Consider the following 22766-nt stretch of genomic DNA (forward strand, 5'->3'; position numbering starts at 1 on the left):
CTTTCCCTATTCCATGAGTTTCCCACAAAGAGAGAAGTTTCCATAGTTGTCACACACATGACCTCTCTGGAGATTTCTGGGAAATGACAATTGCAAGTCAAAATGTTTTCTATCTTTGCCAAAGGCAGGAGGGGAAGTTTAGAGAGAATGGGAACAAAATGCCTCATCACAGACATGGTCTGTCACCATCTCCTGGTACATCATATTAAGCTGTTAGATTTCCAGTTGTGAATATCCTTTGCAGATGATCAGAATAACTCCAGTGCTCTAACATCTGTGGTGCTCATGCAGTGTTTTCCCTTGAGTGTCAATGGAAGAAGAGCTAGATTAATCTTTGGGTGGTCACTTGCTGATGAATACAACAGATCACATAGGAAAACAAGTAACCCAGGGAAAACATTTTCCATTTCAACAAACTACCATAACTTAACAGTACTCCAAATGCCTAAAGTTCCCATTTAATGTAAAATGTGTTGAAAATTGCATGAAGAAGATTCAATTCTGTAATGTGCTGGCACACAGTCCTCATTTGGAAGAGAAAACAGTCTGGAAACTTAGTCCTTTCACAATTACCACAGGAAGTGTTCATGTCCTGCAGCTTCAGTATTGGGAGTTCTCTATTTCCTTATTCCACACACAGCCCTGGGAGTCATTGTATCCTTAATGCCTGGCTTTGATCACTATCTCAAACAGAACCACTAAAGGACAAAACCAAGGTGATGTGGCCTTAATATTCTGTGTGCTGTGTTTTTTCCAGGGGCCTGTTAGCCAGCAGCTTCACAGAGACACATTATCTGAAGGACGGCACTGATGTGGTGCTCACACGCAATTACACGGTAAGGTTGGGCTTTCATGGCTAGATGATGCTTCATCCATAAAACCCAAAGTGCTCTCTGCCAGGATCTGAGCCCTGGGATGAAACAGCTCAACGTGTGATCTTTTTTTATTGTTGCCTTCAGTATCTTTTTGACTGCTGTGATCCTACACAGGGATTTTTAGAGAGAGACTTTAAAGGCAAGCTGTGGGTTTTGCACCAGGTGGCTTTTAAAATCTGGGAGATTTATTCCTCTTCTTGGAAATAGAGCCATTAAAATGTGGTAATAAATACAGCCATTGTTGGTCAGTTATGGAGGAAAACTCTGGGTCTAGGAAAGAAAAGCCTAAATATCTGGAGAGGAGAAGATTCTGTGGAGATCTCATAGCAATCAACCTGCAGGAGCTGAAGGGGCTCCAGGAAGCTGCAGAGAGACTCTTGGTTAGGAACTGCAGGGACAGGACAAGGAGCAATGGGGAGAAATGGAAAGAGGGAAAGTTAGATTAGATATCAGGCAGAAGTTTTTCCTGTGAGGGTGGTGAGACACTGTCCCAGGTTGCCCAGGGAGGCTGTGGCTGCCCCAACCCTGGCAGTGTTCACAGCCAGGTTGGATGAGCCTTGAGCAACCTGCTCTGGTGGGAGGTGTCCCTGCCCAGGGCAGGGGTTGAGGCTGGATGATTTCTAAGGTCCATTCCAACCCCTTAACATCCTATGATTCTGCCTGGTTTCCATAGTGCAGCAGCTCACATCAGAGCTTTGAAGGTTGGGTGTCATTCCTCACTGGGGAAGCCATGGCTGAGGTTTGGGAGAGGGACTGATTTGGATTTAGATTTTAAACCAGGACATAAGACTGGTGTGGATATACTTGATATACATATATGTATGTATGTACTCTGGCACATGTTTAAGGCCAGGTTGGATGGAGCTCTGAGCACCCTGGGCTGGTGAAAGGTGTCCTTGCCTATGGCAAGGGGGTTGGAACTAGATGATCTTTAAGGTTCCTTGCAACCCAAACCATTCTGGGATTCTCTGATTCTCTGATGCTCTACATGTGTATATATCTATATGTATCTATAGGTATGTATATGTACAGGTGTGTGTATGTATGTGTGTGTTTATGCACATATATAAATATATTTAAAGCATGGCTTGTTAAAGTAAGTAGTTTAAAAACCCTTTTAAGGCAGAAATGTTTTTGTCCTCTGACAGTACGAAAGCCTTAATTAGAACTAATGCAGCAAGCCATTTTAATTACAGAGCTTATCTTTTATATGCCTAAGTCCTACAAAGTATCTGTTATGTGATGTTATTTGTTTATTGATGCTGTCAGCAGAGGCATCCTGCTTTGTGTTCCCATCCACAATGGGCTCTGCTGCTATCAGGGAAAGGAATTATTTCTATGCATTACATCTTCCTTCTGAAAGAGCATCTTCATTATGCTCCAGCCCTCCCAAGTAAAGCAATCATTCTGGAAGCTTTCAGTGCTTTCATTTTGCTGGATGCTCATATCTTCTTCAAAATCAGCTTGGTAGAAAATAGTCATTTGTTTCAGAACCAGGAAGGTTTTATAGAGTCCTGAAGGAAGTAAAAGAGAATAAATGAAGCACACAAGTCCTTTAGAGATTCACCAACGTTAACATGAATATGTGTACAGATACTGATAGTTTTCTCTTCCTAAAAAATATCTGTTTGCATAACGGCAGTGAGTCCTGATTAATAATGACATTGCTTTTCACTGCCGAAAAGATGGTTTTTTTGTGAGAGAGAAAACTGAATTCATTTTTCATTAAATGCTGCAAAATGGTTTGGAAAAGATAAGTCTCTGTGATTTCATTTTTATATCTCTTCTTCACTGAGGACATCAATACAGTCTGGAGTTGAGACTAAATCCGATTTTCCATTGAAAAGTTGCTTAGTCAAATTCTGCTTGGAGGTCAAAGCAAGTCAGGTCCGTGGAGCTGTCGTTGGGGAAAGTTGTCTAACACAAGAGGGAATATCTAGGTTATTTTTCTGCTGCATAGCACTTGAAAAACTGTCAAAAGCTGCTGTTTGTTAAATGAGCTCCAGCTAGAATAGAAGTTCTGTTTTAAGTATGACAAATCAGCTTTGGTAATTATTTGTTTTTAGGGCGTCATCCATTTTATAGACTAGTTTACAGGAATGAAAAGATTTGATAGGAGACAAAAAAACCCTGCAATTCAGTGGAGTTACTGAGCTAGAAATCAATTTTCTCCCAGTCCCATTGCAGTCCATGCTCTGGTAAGTTCACATTTTCGATACTGAACTTTGGCATCACATAGCATGTGGATCTCAGAGAAATTGGGAAATGGGCCACAACAAGGAGCTCAGAGTTAATAAAATGACAAGTTGTATGTGGAGAGGGAAAGAAATCAGGACCTTTGCCATAATTCACTCTTTGATAAAGACAGCTGGACCACAGCAGCAGCTGTGTGGGGTGAGATAGCAGCTCACCCTCCTGGATACGCTGGGCACTGTGCTGAGCCCTGGTGTGCTAAACCCCAAAGATTTCTTCTTCAGAGCTCTGAACTCTCCTTCTGCCTTATGCTAACTGTAAGCAACGAGAGCAAACCCATTTCATTTTTTCTTGCCTGATTCAGGGTGACTTTGTCAGGAGCTACAGTGACAGGACAAGGAGCAATGGGGAGAAATGGAAAGAGGGAAATTTAAGTTAAATCTTAGGAAGACATTTTCCCTGTGAGGGTGGTGAGACACTGTCCCAGGTTGCCCAGGGAGGCTGTGGCTGCCCCAACCCCGGCAGTGTTCACAGCCAGGTTGGATGAGCCTTGAGCAACCTGCTCTGGTGGGAGGTGTCCCTGCCCAGGGCAGGGGTTGGGGCTGTGTGACCTCTGAGATCCATTCCAACCCCTTAACATACTATGAAACTACTATGAAATGATGACTATATTAGAATCTGTGCTGGAGTTGGGGGGCATTGATTTTCCTCCTGTCTTTTCAACTGCTTGCATGTAACTGATAAGATTAAAGTGAATTAGTGCCCTCACACTGAAAACTTTGATGCCCACAGCAGCTGTGCCTGAAACAACCCTCCCCCCAAAATTCAATCTGGGACTCTCTCCCTCCTCTTGTGGCTTTCTCCTTGCTCATATGTTCCTGACTTTTTATGCGCATAGATGATAAAAACACCCAAGAGTAAAACACTATTACGCTGTTTCTGTAGCTTCTTTCACTGAGAAATGCTATTGAGGTTTGCATTGAGAAAGTCAGATGTGGCTGTTCCGTGTTCACTTGCTCATGCTGGAAATAAAGATGCTCTAAACAAACATTTTTCATGGTATAACCTTATTTGCAGAAAACTCATATCTGAATCATTCCATCTCGACTAGAATTTTCATGGCTATTGCTTTCTTTCCCAAAATCAAGGTGGGCTTTAGAAGTCTGCAGCATGAGGCTTTGCAGGTGAAAACCATGCCCCAAACTGAAAAGGTTAATTAACACAGCTGGCTGGATGTGAATGAACCCAGTAATGAAAAGGCACAGTGAGATGACTGTCAGGGTGAAGCATGAGTGATAACTTTTCTTTGCTCTAATAAGATAGGAACCTTTTACTGCAGTGTTTCCAGGTGGCATTCAAAGGAGCCATGAGAAAAGAAACGCTGGACGTGACACAATCATTGCTTTCCAGCCAGTCACATAATTGGGAATGTAATATAACCTTTAGTCAACAATAAAATTAGCCTTGATTCCAGACAGATATGTGTATGTGCTGAGAAACCCTCTGTGTTGTGGGTCCCTTTTGCAAGCAGTGGATTATTAAAGAAATACAATAACCCAGCCACAAAATGAAATTGGACTGTTGCCTCTCAAAATAGAAGACCCTCTTATTCTTGGTTGTTCTTAATAACACATGCAGCTACTTGCTTGGGTAATTCAATAAAAGGTTTTCTTTCCAACCTGTTTCCCTTCCCTTTCATTTACTCTGTGATTTTGTTCAAACTTTAGGGGTGGGTTTGGCTTTTTCATACTTATCTTTATACACAGCTACCTCCTATAGGGGCACATAGATCTAAATGACCTTAAATAAAAGAGGAGTTTCTATTTTAGCAGTATTTTATAGATATGTATATGTGTGTGCATGTGTGTATTTATATATGTATTTAGCTATGTTAGCAGTAAAATGTAGCAGCTGATTTGTTCATCTGGTTAGTTGTATAAAATATCCCATATTGTAGCTTTAAATAAATAACATAAAAAATGGTGTTCACTCACACAAACTAAGCACCCTTGACCCTCATAAAAAGAAACCCCCAAACCCCAAAAAAAACCCTCAAACCAAAGCAAAAAGCCTCTTGTAACCCTTTGGGGGTTAAAACTCACCCAGGGGTTCCATTGAGGAACTGTTTGACCTCTTAGGGACAGCAAGTTATTTGTGGGACATAAAAAGTGCCATAAGTGATTCTGAATGCTGTAGCCTGAAACTGATATTCACTTTGAAATGAAAGGGATGGAAACCCATGAGCAAATAGCATTTATGACTATTGAAATGTTTTCTCTTTGTTGCCCTCAGGGTCACTGCTATTACCATGGCAACGTGCAAGGGTACCCTGACTCCTCTGTCAGCCTCAGCACCTGCTCTGGACTCAGGTGAGACAATATTTCTGTGAGAAAAGTATCTCCAACTCCTTAAGAAACCGTTCTGGCACCTGTGGAGGTTTTGGTTTGCCTTTTAGTGAATGTATCAGTATTGCTGAAGGGTCTGGAGCACAAGTCTGATGAAGAGGAGCTGGAGAAAAGGAGGTTTAGGTAGGACCTTCTTGCTCTCTCCAACTCCCTGACAGGAGGTTGGAGCCAAGTGTGGGTCAGTCAGTCTCTTGTCCCAGGGCAGAAGTGACAGGAAGAGAGGAAACAGCCTCAAGTTGTGCCAGGGAAGGTTTAGATTGGATATTAGGGAAAATTTCTTCACTTGAAGATTTGTCCAGCCCTGGCACAGCTGCCCAGGGCAGTGCTGGAGTCACCATCCCTGGAGGGATTTAAAAGCTGTGTAGATGTTGCACTTGGGGACATGGTCAGTGGTGGCCTTGGCAGTGCTGGGGAATGGTTGGACTTGATGATCTTGGAGGGCTTTTCTAACATAAACAATTCCATGATTCTATCCATTTTTCAAATGTTAGTTGACTCTCTACAAATCATTTTGCCTCTGGTTGCTCTTAAGAGGAAAAAAAAAAAATTGGTAACACAATTTGGAGGCTTTTCCAAGACACATCCCTTCTCTCTTGCTGCCCACTCCTCTATGCCCTTTGCAGCAATGTGATGCTTGGCACATTTTGGGGCTGGCAGCGCCTGGTGACCTTCCAGTCCTCCTTGTCCTCAAACTGTCTCACCAGTGACAGCAGGACTGCTTTGCAACCGTGAGCTCCTGTGTCATCCAGCAGCCTCATCATTAGGAGAGATGGCTTTATAAATCATAGAATCAGAGATCATATGATGTATAGAACACATACAGTTGTGGAGCTCCATAAATTGCTTTCATGGCATATATGATGCTCAGCATTAGGGTTTTAGCTGCTTGTCAACATAAAAGTAGCAGGTTCTCTTTGCTGAAAACCAAACCTCTTCCGAGTTTGAGAAAGGACCAGGCTGACAACATTTTAAGTACACAATGGACACAGTTCAGGAAACAATTATCTTCCTTACTTGGACAATCAGAGGCTGGTATTTACTCACAGAGCTGTTCCAAATCACAGTAATTAACTGCAAATTGGCTCTAGCGTTTTCTCTGGAAAACCCAGTTTTCCTGTCAGATATCCAGCTGTCTCAGCCATTTCTGGGTGTAATTTATCTACAAACAGCATGAGTAGCTGGAATCTTTTCCCCTTGATTTTGCATTTTGTGCAATCCTGGTATTGTCAAGGCTTTCCTGATGGAGCTCTGGGACAGACAGCAGCAGAGAGAGCAAATAGTTTGTTACCAGGTCCCTTCTCCCTGTGGGAATGACCCATTTGCTGCAGTGGATGGGATTCCTTTTGTTCATTTCCACACAGAGAGGAACTTTGTGGGTTCTTCACTATATATGTGGCATCCTCCACAGGTTTACTATAATTAACCCCTTGCATGGGCTGTGGCAGTCAGTGTTCACCTGTCATTCTTGCTGTAAAAGGCACACAAAATTTAAGACTATATTTAAAATATAGTCCAGTACTGTCAGTATTTTAGTCAAAGAGATCACAATGTTGCAGGGTCCACAGGGGAAATTTGTGCCACATGGGGCAGGGTCTGCACTGGTGTCTTGTTGCAGAACTAAATGAAAAATTAATAGCTCTCAAGAGAAAATGCTCTTCTCCACATCAGAAGCATTTTCTTCTTTCTCTAATGTGCTCTTTTTACAATTGTTGATCTCAGAGTCGTTTTCCAGGTTTAGGCAGTCAGATCTGTCAAGGCAGCAGATGCTGGCAGTGACATTTTTCTCTCATCTGGCACTACAGCATACAAATCCCCAAAGTGCAAGCTAACAGTATTAGGCTCCGTCTCTACAGGAAAAGCACAGCAGCATCTTTTTCAGTAAAAAGTTTCAGAAGTTTCCCTTGCAGTGCATGTTTTGCTCTAGTAGGAGATTGACTGAGGATATCTCTCAGAATCTGTGGCCATTTAGCTGCTGCATTTGCTAGTGAGGTTGGCAAACAGAGTGTCCACGAGTGAGAACAGTTTGTGATAAGGGTGTCTGTTGACTTGCTCCACAAAACCTGTTTCACAGCCCAATAGTAATAACTCCCAGACATGATCTGTGCTTGATCATAGAATCACAGAATGGTTTGAGTTGGAAAGGAGCTTCAAGCCCACCTATTTCCCCCCCTGCCATGGGCAGGGACACCTCCCACCAGCCCAGGTGGCTCCAAGCCCCATCCAACCTGGCCTGCAACACTCCCAGGGATGGAGCAGCCACAGCTTCTCTGGGCAACCTGTGCCAGTGCCTCAGCATCCTCACAGGGAAGAATTCCTTCCCAATATCGAATTTATATCTACCTTCCTTCAGCTTAAGGCCATTCCCCCTTGGCCTATCACTACGTGCCCTTGATGTCTGTTAAAAGGCTTCATAATGCACTGTCAGCTCCTTGAAGCACCCAGGCTTTCTCATTAAAACTAGTTAGGAATAAAAGTGAGATCCCAAATAGCTTCACTGAGGTCCTGAGAGCACTAAGTATCTTCCAAAATCAGGCCCACAGTTCATTGCATACCTGTGCCATCAAAACATTATTGTGGCAATGCATCCCTTGAGAATTTGGATGGAAAGATCCAATTGAAGATGTCCCTGCTCACAGCAGGGGAGTTGGAACCAGATGACCCTTAAAGGTCCCTCCCAACCCAACCCATTCTTTGATTCTATGATTTGCTGCTTGTGATCCAGTGTGAGATCATATGAAGAGAAATAGGACAGTTCAGAATTAGTTCATGGCTTACTTTGCTGGCAGCTTTGCTGGTTTGAAAGAAGAGGTATGGATAGGATAGGATAGGATAGGATAGGATAGGATAGGATAGGATAGGATAGGATAGGATAGGATAGGATAGGATAGGATAGGATAGGATAGGATAGGATAGGATAGGATAGGATAGGATAGGATGATGTAGGATAGGATAGGATAGGATAGGATAGGATAGGATAGGATAGGATAGGATAGGATAGGATAGGATAGGATAGGATAGGATAGGATAGGATAGGATAGGATAGGATAGGATAGGATAGGATAGGATAGGATAGGATAGGATAGGATAGGATAGGATAGGATAGGATAGGATAGGATAGGATAGGATAGGATAGGATAGGATAGGATAGGATAGGATAGGATAGGATAGGATAGGATAGGATAGGATAGGATAGGATAGGATAGGATAGGATAGGATAGGATAGGATAGGATAGGATAGGATAGGATAGGATAGGATAGGATAGGATAGGATAGGATAGGATAGGATAGGATAGGATAGGATAGGATAGGATAGGATAGGATAGGATAGGATAGGATAGGATAGGATAGGATAGGATAGGATAGGATAGGATAGGATAGGATAGGATAGGATAGGATAGGATAGGATAGGATAGGATAGGATAGGATAGGATAGGATAGGATAGGATAGGATAGGATAGGATAGGATAGGATAGGATAGGATAGGATAGGATAGGATAGGATAGGATAGGATAGGATAGGATAGGATAGGATAGGATAGGATAGGATAGGATAGGATAGGATAGGATAGGATAGGATAGGATAGGATAGGATAGGATAGGATAGGATAGGATAGGATAGGATAGGATAGGATAGGATAGGATAGGATAGGATAGGATAGGATAGGATAGGATAGGATAGGATAGGATAGGATGATGTACTTGCCCAGCAACTTGCTGGAGCAGGGACTCTTGTTCTCCAAGGCATGATAAGGACTGCAGGGGTAGAGCCATGAGACACCATGTGACCTTGGAGCCTCGGGTGAGGACAGTCCCTGGAACAGCCATTTCACTTGCATCAGCCAGGGGAAGGAAAGACTGGTTTCATTTTCAGGGTCTGTTCCTGGCTTTGTGACAGTTTCTAAGTGACTTGGATAAATCTCTCTGTCTCAGTTTCTCCATCTGTGAAATTCATTTAATGATTCTTACCTACCTCACACAGCTGTTGCATGGAGCTGAAGTTTAAGTGCCTGAACAACATCTAATGAAAGGAAATGCATGCCGTTAGCTCACTGAAATCTCAGAGCACTAATATCCTCCCACTCCTACTAGAGAGGCACCTTGGGCACTGTTCCAGGTGTGGGTAGGTAGGGACTGTGTCTTTTCCCCTAGATTAGGAGAGTTCATTAAAAGCCACGAAACTAGTCATACAGAATAGGTTCCACATTTTAGTGTGCTCTGAAGCCTGAGTGCTCAGCAGTAGTCAAAGAAGCAAAAAAAGGATCATAGGAATTACTGAGACAGAAAGAGAGGATAAAACAAGAACCTTCATTCCCACTCTATAAATCCACAGAGCACTCACGACTTGGATTGTACATGCAGTTCTTGTTTCCCCATCCCCATCTCAGAAGAGGAAGAAGCATTATATCCAGAAAAGGTACAGAGAAGGGCAAAAATTATGATCAAAGGTAGGGAACAGCTTTTATCCAAGGAGAGAAAATAGACTAGGATTTGTCACTTCTGAAAGGAGATGACGGAGAAAAGGGCCATGATGAAACCAGGTTGAATGTCATGCTGAAGAGAGGACAATTACTGAGTATTTTTCATAACCTCAAAATTAGGAGACATCAAATGAAACTAGAGCAAAGGAAAGTACTTTTTTTAGTCACATAATGAAGCTCTGACTGTCACAGGTGGGTGTCAATGTAAAAAATATCAGTGGATTCAAAATACATGAGACAATTTGGGGAGAGCAGCTCAGGGAGCCTCCCCAGGGCTGTCAAATGCACACATGCCCCTGTCACTCCTGCTGGCAGAGCTGAGGGTGCCAACTGGGGATGCTTGCTATGTGCCTGTATCTCACCCTTGACTATCTGCTGTTGGCCAGAGATCAGGTGCTGAGCTGGAGGAACCTTGCTCTGACCTACTGCAACTGTCAAGGTCTTCCTTACAGTGCACCTGCATGGTTGAGCATCTGAGATGTGTCATTACCTTGTAAACATGATGTGATTACACTCTGATGAGAAAGACAAAAGGGTGAAATCTGAAATCTAAGACAGGTTTGGCTAGGTTTGCTTTTATCAGGCAGACAGAGGGGTGAGAGAGAAGGATGAGTGAGGAGTAGGCTCAGCTGTCTTGCACACAGACACTCAGGTATTCCAGCTATGTCACAGCCTCACAGACATAACATTCGAGCTCCTCACTTCACACAGGAGCACAATGGCATAAATAGTTGGATTGACACTGATAGCTGCCTAAAATGCAGGTTAGAGGAGAATACAATCATGCCATAATCTCTATCCTGCTGGCTCCTCTGGAGGAGGAAGAGCTGAATGGCAGAGTGGAGATGGTAAATGCTGAATGCACAAAACAGGAACAATGGCTAATCAGGATTTCTGGTACGTCCATCTGGATAAGAAAGCCAATTAGACTGTCAGAGCTTGTGGGAAGGTGAAGGTATGACAAAGTCAAGTAGTTTCCTTCCTGTCCTCAGGAAATACCCTTCTGTTTATCTAGCCTGGAGGCTCTTCAAGTTTTTAGCAAATAATTTTGGCCTGCGGCCACCACTCACATCTTCTGTGATAAATTTGTTTAGACCTGAATGATTTTTTTCCCCCCTTATTGCTTTCTCTGTGAGTGCAGCATATAGCAGAAACACACAAAGGTGCAGCTTGGAGAAGAGCACAATGCTCTGTGGTTCAGGGGTTGCAGAGGATTCTGGCACACAAAGGCATCTGCAGTGACCTCTTTGGTGTGGGAGCTGGAGAGGTGCTCTCAGAAATGCCTCAGTAGTTTAAGGATAAAAATCCCACAGGAAGCCTTTTCATTCTGAAACACCAAAATGAGCTTGGATATCCTAAGAATCACTCAGAGTTGCCTCATTGCTAGATAATAAGCCCATTCACACATAGAAAAAGTAGTCAGTTATTGTCCAGCCTCATCAGGGGCTGAAGGATGTTGTGTCCACAGTGACTGGGATGGGGCTAAAGCCCCGGGATGGACTAAACAGTCATTTTTACTGGGATTACACAGTTAAGGTGCATAAGGCCTATATTAGAGCCATCCAATTTTCAAACAGTCTGGCTGAACTCACTACATCCCAGACACAGCTGAAGTGGAGATTTAAATGTGACACTCCAGACATCAGCTATTTAAAAAGGCAATGGAAGTAGGAAACCAGTGAGAAAAAGAACTGTGAATTCCTCCTGACTCCTCAAGCATGATTTACACAGTTAAGGTGCATAAGGCCTATATTAGAGCCATCCAATTTTCAAACAGTCTGGCTGAACTCACTACATCCCAGACACAGCTGAAGTGGAGATTTAAATGTGACACTCCAGACATCAGCTATTTAAAAAGGCAATGGAAGTAGGAAACCAGTGAGAAAAAGAACTGTGAATTCCTCCTGACTCCTCAAGCATGATTTGATTTAGAAAACCCCAGTGGAGAAAAGCACTGGTTTGGATGTGCTTTTCCTCCATACTTTCTGAAGGCTTTTAGTTCATATAAACATCTCACATGGTTTGTAATTTATCTGACCGTGAAACTACTGGAGGGTTTTTGAGCTTAACATTAAAAACCGTTTCAGCTTCTGGGGTTTCATGGCTTCTGTGTGCTGAACAGCTCCTGGATCAGCATCACCTCTGTGATCTGAGATGAATATTATCCATCCTTTGACAACTGTGTGCACACTGTCCCCAGGCACACAGTGATCACTGCTGCTGCCAGGACAAGCGTGAGAGATGATCTGTACCTGGCTGTGTGAGCCTGTCCCTTCTCCATCCAGTCTGCTCCTGGCACTTAATGTGATGAGCAAGTTGGAATCAATCCTTTTATTGTCTCACTGTTTGCTGCACAGTGCTGTAAAAGGTGCTCAGTAAATCGGCACCAATGCCAACATCTCTTTCCTCCTCCATTTGTCTCTGCTCTCCTTGGTCTGGCTTGTCACTCTCCCAGCTGAGCCCACATGTGACACTTTCTCTGATAACACAATTACTGTTCCTTGCAATCCAAATGCTGGACATGGAATTGCATTATCACTTTCCATTCAAGTAACTCCTTGCTTAAATTCCAGGCATCAAAGTTGCAGAGCAATCTGCATTCAGCCTGGACAAATCTGTCTTGCACTGAGAAAGGATGAAGTGTGTGCTACAGTAGTCTCTGGCCATGACTCCGTATCAGACACTGTGCTGGAGAATATATTTTCAGGTTAATGAAAGGCATTGGCTGGAATAAAACCTGTGTGAGTAATGATGTGTCTGTGTGAGAACACCTCCATCACTCCTGCAATATGTAAACCCAATAACGCTGCTGCTCTCACCTCCCTTGGAGCTGCTGCCCTTTGTTGATTTGGGTCAGATTTGTTATTTGAACAGAATCCTGCTGTGGAGGGGAGCAAGATAATGGGATTATTTGGCTCTTTTGTTGTGCTCTTCATCAATAGATAATTATAATCTGTGATTACTAACTTTACCCCATTTTGAAGGTGAGGAACTGCTGCAGAAAGAGGTGACTTGCCTTTCCAAGGCAGTGCTGGAGACAGGAGTACTTCTGCTTCCAGAGTTCAGCTCCCATCCTCTGTATTTCCTAGTCCTTTAAGCTACAGAATGACCAAACCATTTGGAAAATATCAAAAGATCAGCTAGCCCATTAGAAAAGCAGCCCATAGATCATCCTGCTCATTTATCCCAACAGCATTCATCTGCAACTGATTAAAACAGGCTACGAGTGAAGGTTTCAGTCACCACTTCATTTTTCTCCCTCTTTTGTTTGTTTGCCTGCTTACTAGCCTGGGAATTTGGTATACAGAGTCCTGAGAATGAAGAATGTCTAAGATAAATAAACAAAGATGCCCTCTCACTGCAGGGATCACCTCCTGATGTGGTGCCTCTTGAGAAACCCTGCAGGGAGGGATTGCTGTGTCTTCATCACCAGTACAGTGAGAGCAGCACTCCAGGGCCTCAAGGCTCCTATTCTGCTGCCTATTCACCTAAAACTCCCTGGAGTCCCTGTTAAAGCTGTGGGATCAGCCTCTTTCCTTTTGGACCTGTGACATTAACTGTGCAGTGAAGATTCTGTAGGTTTTTAGGTGGCACATGAGCACTCACAGTGTGGGCAGAGGCAGACTTACAGTGAGTGTGTAGTGTGGAACCCCTTGATTAATGTCTTACAACCTGAGAACATCTGCATCCCTCTTCCAGTGGTCATAGAGCTCTTCATTATTGCTGTTTAGAAATGAGTGTAACTTTGAGCTTCATTAAAACCAAATGTTTAATTGCCCTGACAGATCTCAGGTTTATCAATTTACTTAACTTCCCCTGTACAGAGCAGCAGAATAATATATAATAGTTTCATATAATGCCGTCCTAGCCAAGTTTTACTTCAGCATCACAATTTCCCAGACAAGTATGTGTTGATGGTTTATGTTGGCAGGGCCTTTGCTTCTGCTGACAAGCTGGAAAAGAAAAATCCCATTTATATTTTGAGATTTCCTAAGGCCTGTTGATTTATGAAATATGACTGGCCTTGTTTTAGGTTTGGGTTTGGGTTTTCTTTTTAAGAGGAAAAAAATATCACATTTGACTTTATTGACAGCTTAAACAGTGGAATTATTCCATCCAGTTGCATTTCCCTGACTGAGAGATTCCTGGCAAGTTAAAGAATAGCTATTGGTACCAAATTAATGATCTAAGTTATGTTTTAATTTCCTTGAGATGGAGAGAGTTCTCCCATCTCATGTACACATTCCCTGTGTGTCTATATGGCATGTAATGGAGTACAGTAGGACCAGTGAGTTGTTCATGTTCAGAGCTGCTCAGCAGCAATGTGGATGTGGTTGGTTTGGTGCTGATCGCCAAACATGAGCAGGATTCAAACCCTGTTGAAAGGTAGAGTAAAAAATTAGCTCAGGCTCAAGACCACACTGGAGCTGCTTCCAGTTGGCTTGGAGCCTGTGAACTGCTGTCTGGACATGCTATATGGTATAGATATATTTTCCTCCCTCTCTGCTACCAGTGATGAAAAAGATAGAGTGATGGTTTTAGGTAGGATTTGAATTGTCTCTTTTCTTTCCTGTCCACCTCATTTGCAAGATCCTTCTGACTCCCCAGCATCAGTATGGTTTGGGCCTGGGGAAAACACAGATGCCATGAATTAGACACCTGGAGACCAAAAAAATGAGTACTTTATATGGCATTTTTCCCCCTAAATATTATAACTTTGGGAATTCTGCTGGTCTTTTTGCCTGGTAGGAGTAATGGTAGAAATCCCACAGATTTCAGTGGAACCTGGTGGTAAGGACTAGCCACCTTGAGTACTTGTAGAGTTGATGGAATCCCTTGGAGCTTCCTCGTATAGCTTTTGGTTGGGGATCTGTAGTTTCATATACTGTTTGCCACATTGGAAAGCATTCTATTATTTAACATTAATGCCTCCTGAAGACTGGAGGAGTTTCACCATCTTGTTCTTTGGGGAACATAGACTGTCTCAGGAGTGTGGGAGAACCATGTTCAAGCAGGAACCACAGAATTGGTGAAGGAATAACAGAGGATGAAAGTGGATGGAAACAGTAGTCATGGATTTATTTTATTTGCATCAAATTCTTAGTGCTGAATGACTGGTGGGTATTGTTCACACCAAAAAAAAGAAAGAAACCAAAGCTTTTGACTAGTTCAGTTTTAAGGTGCTGAGCTTGGCAGTGGTTGATGGAGGGGAAATGCAATTGTAGGAAAAGAAAATTAGTCAAATGCAGAGAGCTGGCCAAGAAAATTCATATTTGATATTCATTATCTTATTACAGATGGTCACAAGCCAAGTGCTGATATCCTGTAGGCAGCACACAAGGGAGAAGTGTGCCTCAAATGAAAAGTATGTTTTTCCTTTATGCCAAATGTACAGATTTCCTTTACCATGGGATTGCTTCATAGGCAAAGGTGGAACTGTCCTTACAGGCTCATGCTGTCACTTCAGATGGGAGTCAGACTGCCCTGACTTTGGTATGCTCAGTAAAAAGCAAAATTAATCACTCTGGGGTCTGATCATTTGTCCATATCTTCTGCAGCTAAAGAAAATGAGGAGGCAAAGAAAAGGTTATTTAGTTAGTTCAGACAGTAGTTGGGTGTATGAGGGATACACTGGAAACCTGGCACTGATGTGGCATGTTTGGGCTGAGAGCTCCTGAAAACAAGGTGCTGGCTTTAAAAAGGAAAACAAAATCAAGAGAGAGCTCTACCCAGTAAAAAGACACTATGAAGTCTCTCCCTTTCTATTGTAAATAATTAAAGAAAACGATTTAAGTGCCTAATTTTTAATGTTGTAAGAAGGATAAGTTTAATGTGAGAAATAAAACCCTTCATGGTTTTATGTTGGGTTTGAGCTGTCAGCACAGGGAGCTGGTCAGGCTGGCCCATTTCAAACAGTGACTAATGTGCTCCTGCCTCCTTCGCTCCTTGCAGCTGCCTCCAGAATGCAATGATTAATTGCACAAGGCAAAGACAACAATCCTGATCTGATTGTGCTGATTACAGACTTACTGCTTATTGGACTAAAGGGAATATGTTGTCCTAGTTTCCGAAATTCTCCAAGGAGTAAGGCAGGTCTGAAAATAATTTAGAGCTGTAGGGTGTAAGGTTACTCAAATCATGGGGTGACCTGCTCCGAGGTCTCCTGTATGTCATGGATGCTATATGGATCCTGGCTGGAGCTGCAAGGGTTGCTGTGGTAAATCAGTCCTGCTTTTCCAACTGTGATTCATCACACACAGCATGGTGTGCCACAGGGAGAGAATATATCCTACCTGATCTGCCAAGGGGACTGAGGAAGCTACAAATGAATTACCAGACCCTGCGTCTTGGTTCAGATCAGCAAAGCAGACTCCTGGTGATGTACAACAGTACAGGTTTTATAGCATGGCTTTCCACTCTTCTTTTTCCTACTGGATTTTTAGCTGCTCTAGTTAACAGTAAAATTGTTGTCTGTTGGCTTGGCTGAACTGCTGTTAATGATGTTCTGTAGCAAAACTGCGCAGGCAGCTTGGAGTGATTGGCTTCATCATCTTGGCACTTCCCATTCATGTACTTGTTACATTAATGAGGTTCCTCTCAGTCGTTTCTTCTCGAGACTGAACAGCCCCAACTCCCTCAGCCTTTCCTCATCACTGAGCTGCTCCAGTCCCTTCAGCATCTTTGTCACCCTCCTCTGGAGCTGCTCCAGGAGCTCCATGTCCCTCTGGGCCTGAGGAGCCCAGAACTGGACACAACACTCCAGTTGTGCCTCACAAGGGCTGAGCAGAGGGACAGGATCACCTCCCTGACCTGCTGGCAATGCTCTCCTTGGATGTAGTACAAGATGAGCTCCGTGTCCCTCCTTACTCTGCTCAAGTAAGGAGGTAGGACCAGATGACCCACTGTGCTCCCTTCCAACCTAACTGATTCTGAGATTCTGAATATTACAGTTAACTGGTTAGGAGATCAAAGACACGGAGTTTCTTCATCGTATCTTGCTATGAATAGCATAGCCAAGGCAGCTTTTTCCTCATAATTTTACTTTTTATTTTTAAATCACTCTTTATGGTGTCATTAACTTGTTTTCAGTCCTTCCTACTTCCCTTCTTTTTAGCTTTCTGCAGAAGAATTGTACAGTGACACTACAATGGTTGTAGTATCTTACCTTTGTAGCAGCACAGACAGAAATAAAAAGGGCAGACACTTCTAATACACCAAGAAGACACGCTAATAAAATACAGCCAGCTTTGGGCTGGAAATAATTGCTGTTTAATAGCATATATAGATGGTATGGAGCAGTTTAGAAGAGGAATTGAGGAAGAATGCCTTGGCCACTTAAAAGTTTCATGGAGTACCTAGTAGGTAGCTTGTAATTATTGCTGCTGAGCCTTTGCCAGTGCTTAAGGGTTTAAAGCCTTCATAATTTAAAGACAAGGAAGAAATTAGTAATGAAGTGTAGTATCTAATTGATGAATGTTTACAACACCCCACGAGCAAATGCTTATCCCTAGTTTATAAAGATAAATGGGTTTTAAAGGGTGCTTTTCTCTGGTCACACAGGTACTCACCAAACCTGATGTCCAGTTCCACGTAGAAATTATCTAGGACCCTCCTGTGTGGTTAGCAGTATGTACTCAGAATGCAAGTCAGGTGCAGGATATTCAATTCCTTTCTTACTCAGTAATTTCTACCCGAGCTCTGTCTGTAAATCCACTTCATACCTTCTAGTGCTGTGCCAGTCCTGATGTTCCCAAGTTTTCTTGCCTCGTGGTCCTACAGTTGCAGTTGTAGTTAGTGATTCCAGTGATCTTGTTGGAGATTGTTCTACTTTATGCTATTTAGTACCAGAAACCTTATTCCAGCATGCACAGGCCATGGACACCCACACCACACTCTGTGTTTCTAGTGCTGAGCTGAGAGAGCAGCCTTCCTCGGAACTGGAAAGATCTTAGAATCCCAGAATGGTTTGAGTTGGAAGAACCTTAAAGATCATCTCATTCTACTCTACCCAAGGACTCCTTCCACTAGCCCAAGTTCCTCCAAGCCCCATCCAACCTGGCCTGGAACACTCTCAGGGATGGAGCAGCCTCCGGGCAACCTGTGCCAGTGCCTCAGCACCTCACAGGGAACAATTCCTTCCCAATATCCCATCTGTCCCTGCCCTCTGGCAGTGGGAAGCCATTCCCTGTGCCCTGTCCCTCCAGGGCCTTGTCCCAAGTCCCTCTCCAGCCCTTTTGGGGCCCCTTTAGCAACTGGAAGGTGCTCTAAGATCTCCCCAGTGCCTTCCCTTCTCCAGGGTGAACAGCTCCTACTTTCTTAGACTGTCAGATACCCCATCTTTTGTCAACTTTGGTTTGCTGTAGCATCTCAGAATAACTGGGCAGGACCCAGTACAAGAATCCAAGAATGTTTTTCCTTTGGTGTGTTGTCTGAAGTATACAGGCTATGAGGTTTTTGGTGAGGAAGAAGCACATGAATTGGCTATGTGTCCTGGCTTCTTCCACATCTTGGAGCATGGTGGCGTTTCTCTTACCCTCTTTTCTCTTTGCAGACTTTAGCTGAAACTAGTGCAGCAAAGAGTGCTTTCATTGGTGGCAAATCTGTGAGATCCTCAGAGAGCAGGTTCTATTGCTGTCAAAATTATTATTTTGAGCAGTAAAATGAGTTAACCAGGACTCCACTGTTAATATATCTGAGCTTCACTCTGCTGCCCTACTGCACAACATTTAATAATGCGTTCTGACACCACGAGGCCTCTTTCATCTGCCAGAGCTGACTCTCACATCAGGGCTGGGTTTAAAAGGTATAATGCACACATACTGCAGACTGTAATGAATGCTTTCATGCTGTACCTTTCCTTACAAAAGCATTTCACCAGGCTTTTGTTGATTCCCATTTGCCATGGGTCCTGCGAAGCACACGCGCCGTGACTCGGCTCAGCTCTGCCAATGCATCACTGGCAGGATGGAAAACAAATAAAACACAAATAGAATTTTGCTCTGCAGTGCAGCACTTCAGAAGAGACAAATTTTCTGGGAGCCATTGCTTCTTTTAAAGTATAGTGTGTGCTGCAATGACAAATATATAGCTTTGATGTTTCTTGCTCCACTCGACCGTGACATTGTAAATCAGCATTTTGTTTTCTCATACTCCATCATTATTAAACCTGTTGTAACTTTGGTGTAGACAAACATATGTGAGCTCTTGAAAACCATGCATCTTACTCTGCTCTCCTCTGTCCCAGGGGAATTATTGTATTTGAAAACAAAGGCTACATTCTGGAGCCATTAGAAGGTGCTACAAGTGAACACAAGATCTACCGAGCAGAGAGTCTGAAAATAGCCCCAGGATCTTGTGGCCACCAGCTGGACATCACTGCCATGGGAGCTGCTGACAGTGACACATCACACCATTCTCAAGCTGGCAGGGTAGGTGGATGATGTGCTTTTATGTGTCTGGTTGGTTGAGTACATCTCTGGCAGCGTTTCCATATTACTGCCTACCAAAACTGTTATAAAGAGTCTCTGCTGAGCAAAGCATTAACCCACACCATCAACTTCTGTTGCTGTCATCTGCTTAAGTCTATGCTTAAACTTACTTGTGAAAGCTTTATTACCTTTTATCGATTCTACATTGCCTTTTCCTTTCTTTTTAACACAGAAAAGTTTATGGTTTCATATTATGATGATACATTTTGGTTCTTATATGATCATAGCCAGAATTTAAGCCCCCTAAGAACACTGAGCAAAGTCTGGAAAAGTTCTTGCCCACCCAAAAGGAGGAGAATATGATAGCTGTGATGCTTTGCTAAGAGCAGGTTTTGAACTTTTATATTCCCATAGAAAAGTCTCTTATGCAGACAAAACAAATTCTCACCATATTATTTTACAGATGTATTATTGTAGTTGCTTTTATGTAGGCAGAAATGCATTTAATGTGGAAAGTATCTACCTAATGGAAACTGGAGAAAATTAAATGAGCTAAAAATCCAGGAGAGGAAATAGTGTAATAAGTTTGCTGCATATTGGATGAGGATGGTAGAAAAGGCTGGTTTAGGTGTTGAGAAATCACATAATGATACAAATCTGCTCTCAGCATTTATTAAATATCACATCTGGGGATTTGTACTTGCATGTTTGACTAAGTCTTTCCATCAGGTCAGTTGTTAAGGAAAGCAGCACTGATGACATCCCTAGATATTATTTGTGCAGTGGAATTAAGTTATCTTGCATTTTAGGAATATTAAATATTCCATTTAAAGCATTAGCCTTTGCTTATACCATTTTAAGAATTGAGTGCATTGCTAAAAATATCTGTAGCTTGAAAGAATCAGAAAAGTACTTTTTATAATGCGGTTAAGGTTCCCTCAAATTCTTTGTGACCTTTGACTGAATTTCTCTGAAGTACACAACAGCCTGTGCAGCTCCAGGCTCGGGGAGCAGTGAGGACAGAGGTGTTGGGCACAAAGGACCGGGCAGTGCTGGTGGCACAGCTCAGTGGGAGCCAACAGTGTGCACAGGGGGCCAAGGAGGCCAAGGGCATCTGGGCCTGGCTCCAGCAGAGTGTGGCAGCAGCACTAGCACAGTGTCATCCCCCTGGACTGGGCACTGGGGAGGTGCTAGCTCAGTGCTGTGCTCAGCTTTGGGCACTCACTGCCCAAAGGCCATTGAGGCTCCGAGCGAGTCCAGCCAAGGGCAATGAGGGCAGCAAAGAGCTAGAGCACATGGGCAAGGGCTGAGGGAGTTGGGCTTGGTCAGCCTGGAGAAGAGGCTCAGGGGTGACCTCCTGGCTCTCTGCAACTCCTGCCAGGGCTGGAGAGAGGTGTGGGATGTGCGTCCTGCCAGGGCTGCAGGGAGAGGACTAGAGGGAATGGCCTTGAGCTGGAACAGGGCAGAGTCAGATTGGGTATGAGGATAAATGTTTTCCCTGTGAGGGTGTTGAGGCACTGGAATATTGCCCAGGGAGGTGGTGCAGTCACCATCCCTGGAGGTGTTTAAGAGACATCTGGATCTGGCACTGGAGGATCTGGTTTAAGGTTTAGGAGTTCCAGTAGTGACAGGTTAATGGTTGGATTTGATGATCTGAAGTCTCCTCCAGCCTTGATTATTCCATGATTCTAAGTGATCAATATAACACTGAAATGCAATGTGTGCATATCACAAGCTGAAACAATCAAAGCAACTTTATTATTACCCTTATGGTTCTCCCATTTTGTTGATGGCTTCGACTACATCCCAGAATTCACTTCAAATATCTGAAAACTATTTTTGCTGTGGTTCAGTGGACATAATTATAAAACCTGTCAACAGTCACATCATATGGATAGGTACAATATATATAATGAGTATGTTGGATGCAGTTTTAATGGAGGAATTCTGAAGGTTGTCAAATGCAATGTGTGGAGTAAGTTTTCACATTTCAGTCTTGTCATCAGCTAAGCAGACTGTCAGGACACACTGAATAAAGATGACCTGCAAAGTAGGAAAACAGAAGGCTGCTCCAAATTACATTGGGTGACAGAATTAAGCAGAAATTGAGTCTCAGGTTCAGGGCATGATGAAAAGTTTTGGTTTCTTGACAGGTTTGGGGGCAGATTTTTGTTCTTTTTTTTTTCCCTGACTCTTCACTCAACTGCCTACACTAAATTCTTATCGAGCAGGGCTGAAATGTGAGATCAATATACCACAGAGTTAGCCTAGCCTTTGGATTAGATGTAAGTACAGATAAATGAAGGGGCAAACAGTAGACTCAGCTTCCCAGATCCAAACATGAGCTTCAACAGAGCCAGTCAGGTGCTGCAGCAGAGCCTGCAGACATGTTTTGCCCCATTGGAGCTGGGGCTCTATAAATACTGGGTCATTTCATGACTCAGTGGACCCTCAAATTGCAGCAGGGAATGTGTTTCCAGCTGAGCTCCATTGAGATAGAAACCTACAGAAAGCAAGTCTGATGTCTAGGACAGCCCCTGCAGGATGGAGTTTTGTCTGTAGCCACAAAATATAGGCATTTTGGTGGTGCTGGTGGATCACAGATGAGTTGTTTGGGGCAAGTGGATCACAGAGACAGAGAGAATGTGAATCCAAGTCATGCCAATTCCCAGGCAGGGAAGTGTGAGGAAGGGCTACAGCTGCATGAGACAGTAGTTTTGTGGTAGGATCAGGTGTGGTAGAAGCAGGGAAGAAAGACAACAGCCTGGAACAAAGCAGATTGTCTCCCATCACGTATGTGTATCATGGCTATATCACTGACTCTTCATTTTCATTCTGGAGGATTAGCTCAGGCAGTGGGTTGTGCATTGTGCAGCTGGCTGCAGAGCAAGCTGAAAGAAGTCATAATTGGGGATATTTTATAAATAAATATTGTATCCAAGGAATGCACATAGCCTCTGGGCAAGTCACAGGAACAGATTTGTTATGCAAGTCAGTCACCCAGAGGCTTATGTGATTATACCCTGTTAGCCAATTGCTCTCCAGCTAACTCTCTTTGGTCCAAACAGTTTTAGTCTTGGTAGGAAGTAAATGTTTGAAACTGAAGGATGTAACAGATGTCTTCTTGTATCTTTGTACTTGGATCTTCCTGTATCACCTTTTCTTCTTCATCTGGAAGAGGATGAGGGGCACCTTGGGGATACATATCTCTCCTTCCAACCCACACCTACTCCATGGTTCTGTGATTCTATGAAATTGAGCTCTGCCCAAGCACTGTAGGCTTTGCTGAAGTCTTCTGAGATATGGCAGACCCTGTGTGTTGCATCTGCTGCTGTTCCAGGAGTCCTTGGTGTCCTGGTTCCCAGCCAGCACATCACCAGGCACTGCT

The 22766-nt window shown here is 43.3% G+C and overlaps 1 protein-coding gene across 1 annotated transcript in view; it reads left to right on the forward strand.

Annotated features, from left to right (window-relative positions):
• Window positions 1-757: 757 nt before the first annotated feature.
• Window positions 758-22766, forward strand: part of ADAM12 (ADAM metallopeptidase domain 12) — a gene marked incomplete at its 5' end in the record, with an annotated part of 80867 nt that continues 58858 nt past the window's right edge. Inside the window, 3 exons of the mRNA XM_009082932.1 lie at window positions 758-836; window positions 5361-5437; window positions 19195-19378. Of these exons, the coding sequence (XP_009081180.1) occupies window positions 758-836; window positions 5361-5437; window positions 19195-19378 (340 nt within the window). The remainder of the gene's footprint in view (window positions 837-5360; window positions 5438-19194; window positions 19379-22766) is intronic.

Source organism: Acanthisitta chloris, unplaced genomic scaffold (genome assembly GCF_000695815.1).
Source record: "Acanthisitta chloris isolate BGI_N310 unplaced genomic scaffold, ASM69581v1 scaffold6479, whole genome shotgun sequence".
Classification (NCBI taxonomy): domain Eukaryota; kingdom Metazoa; phylum Chordata; class Aves; order Passeriformes; family Acanthisittidae; genus Acanthisitta; species Acanthisitta chloris.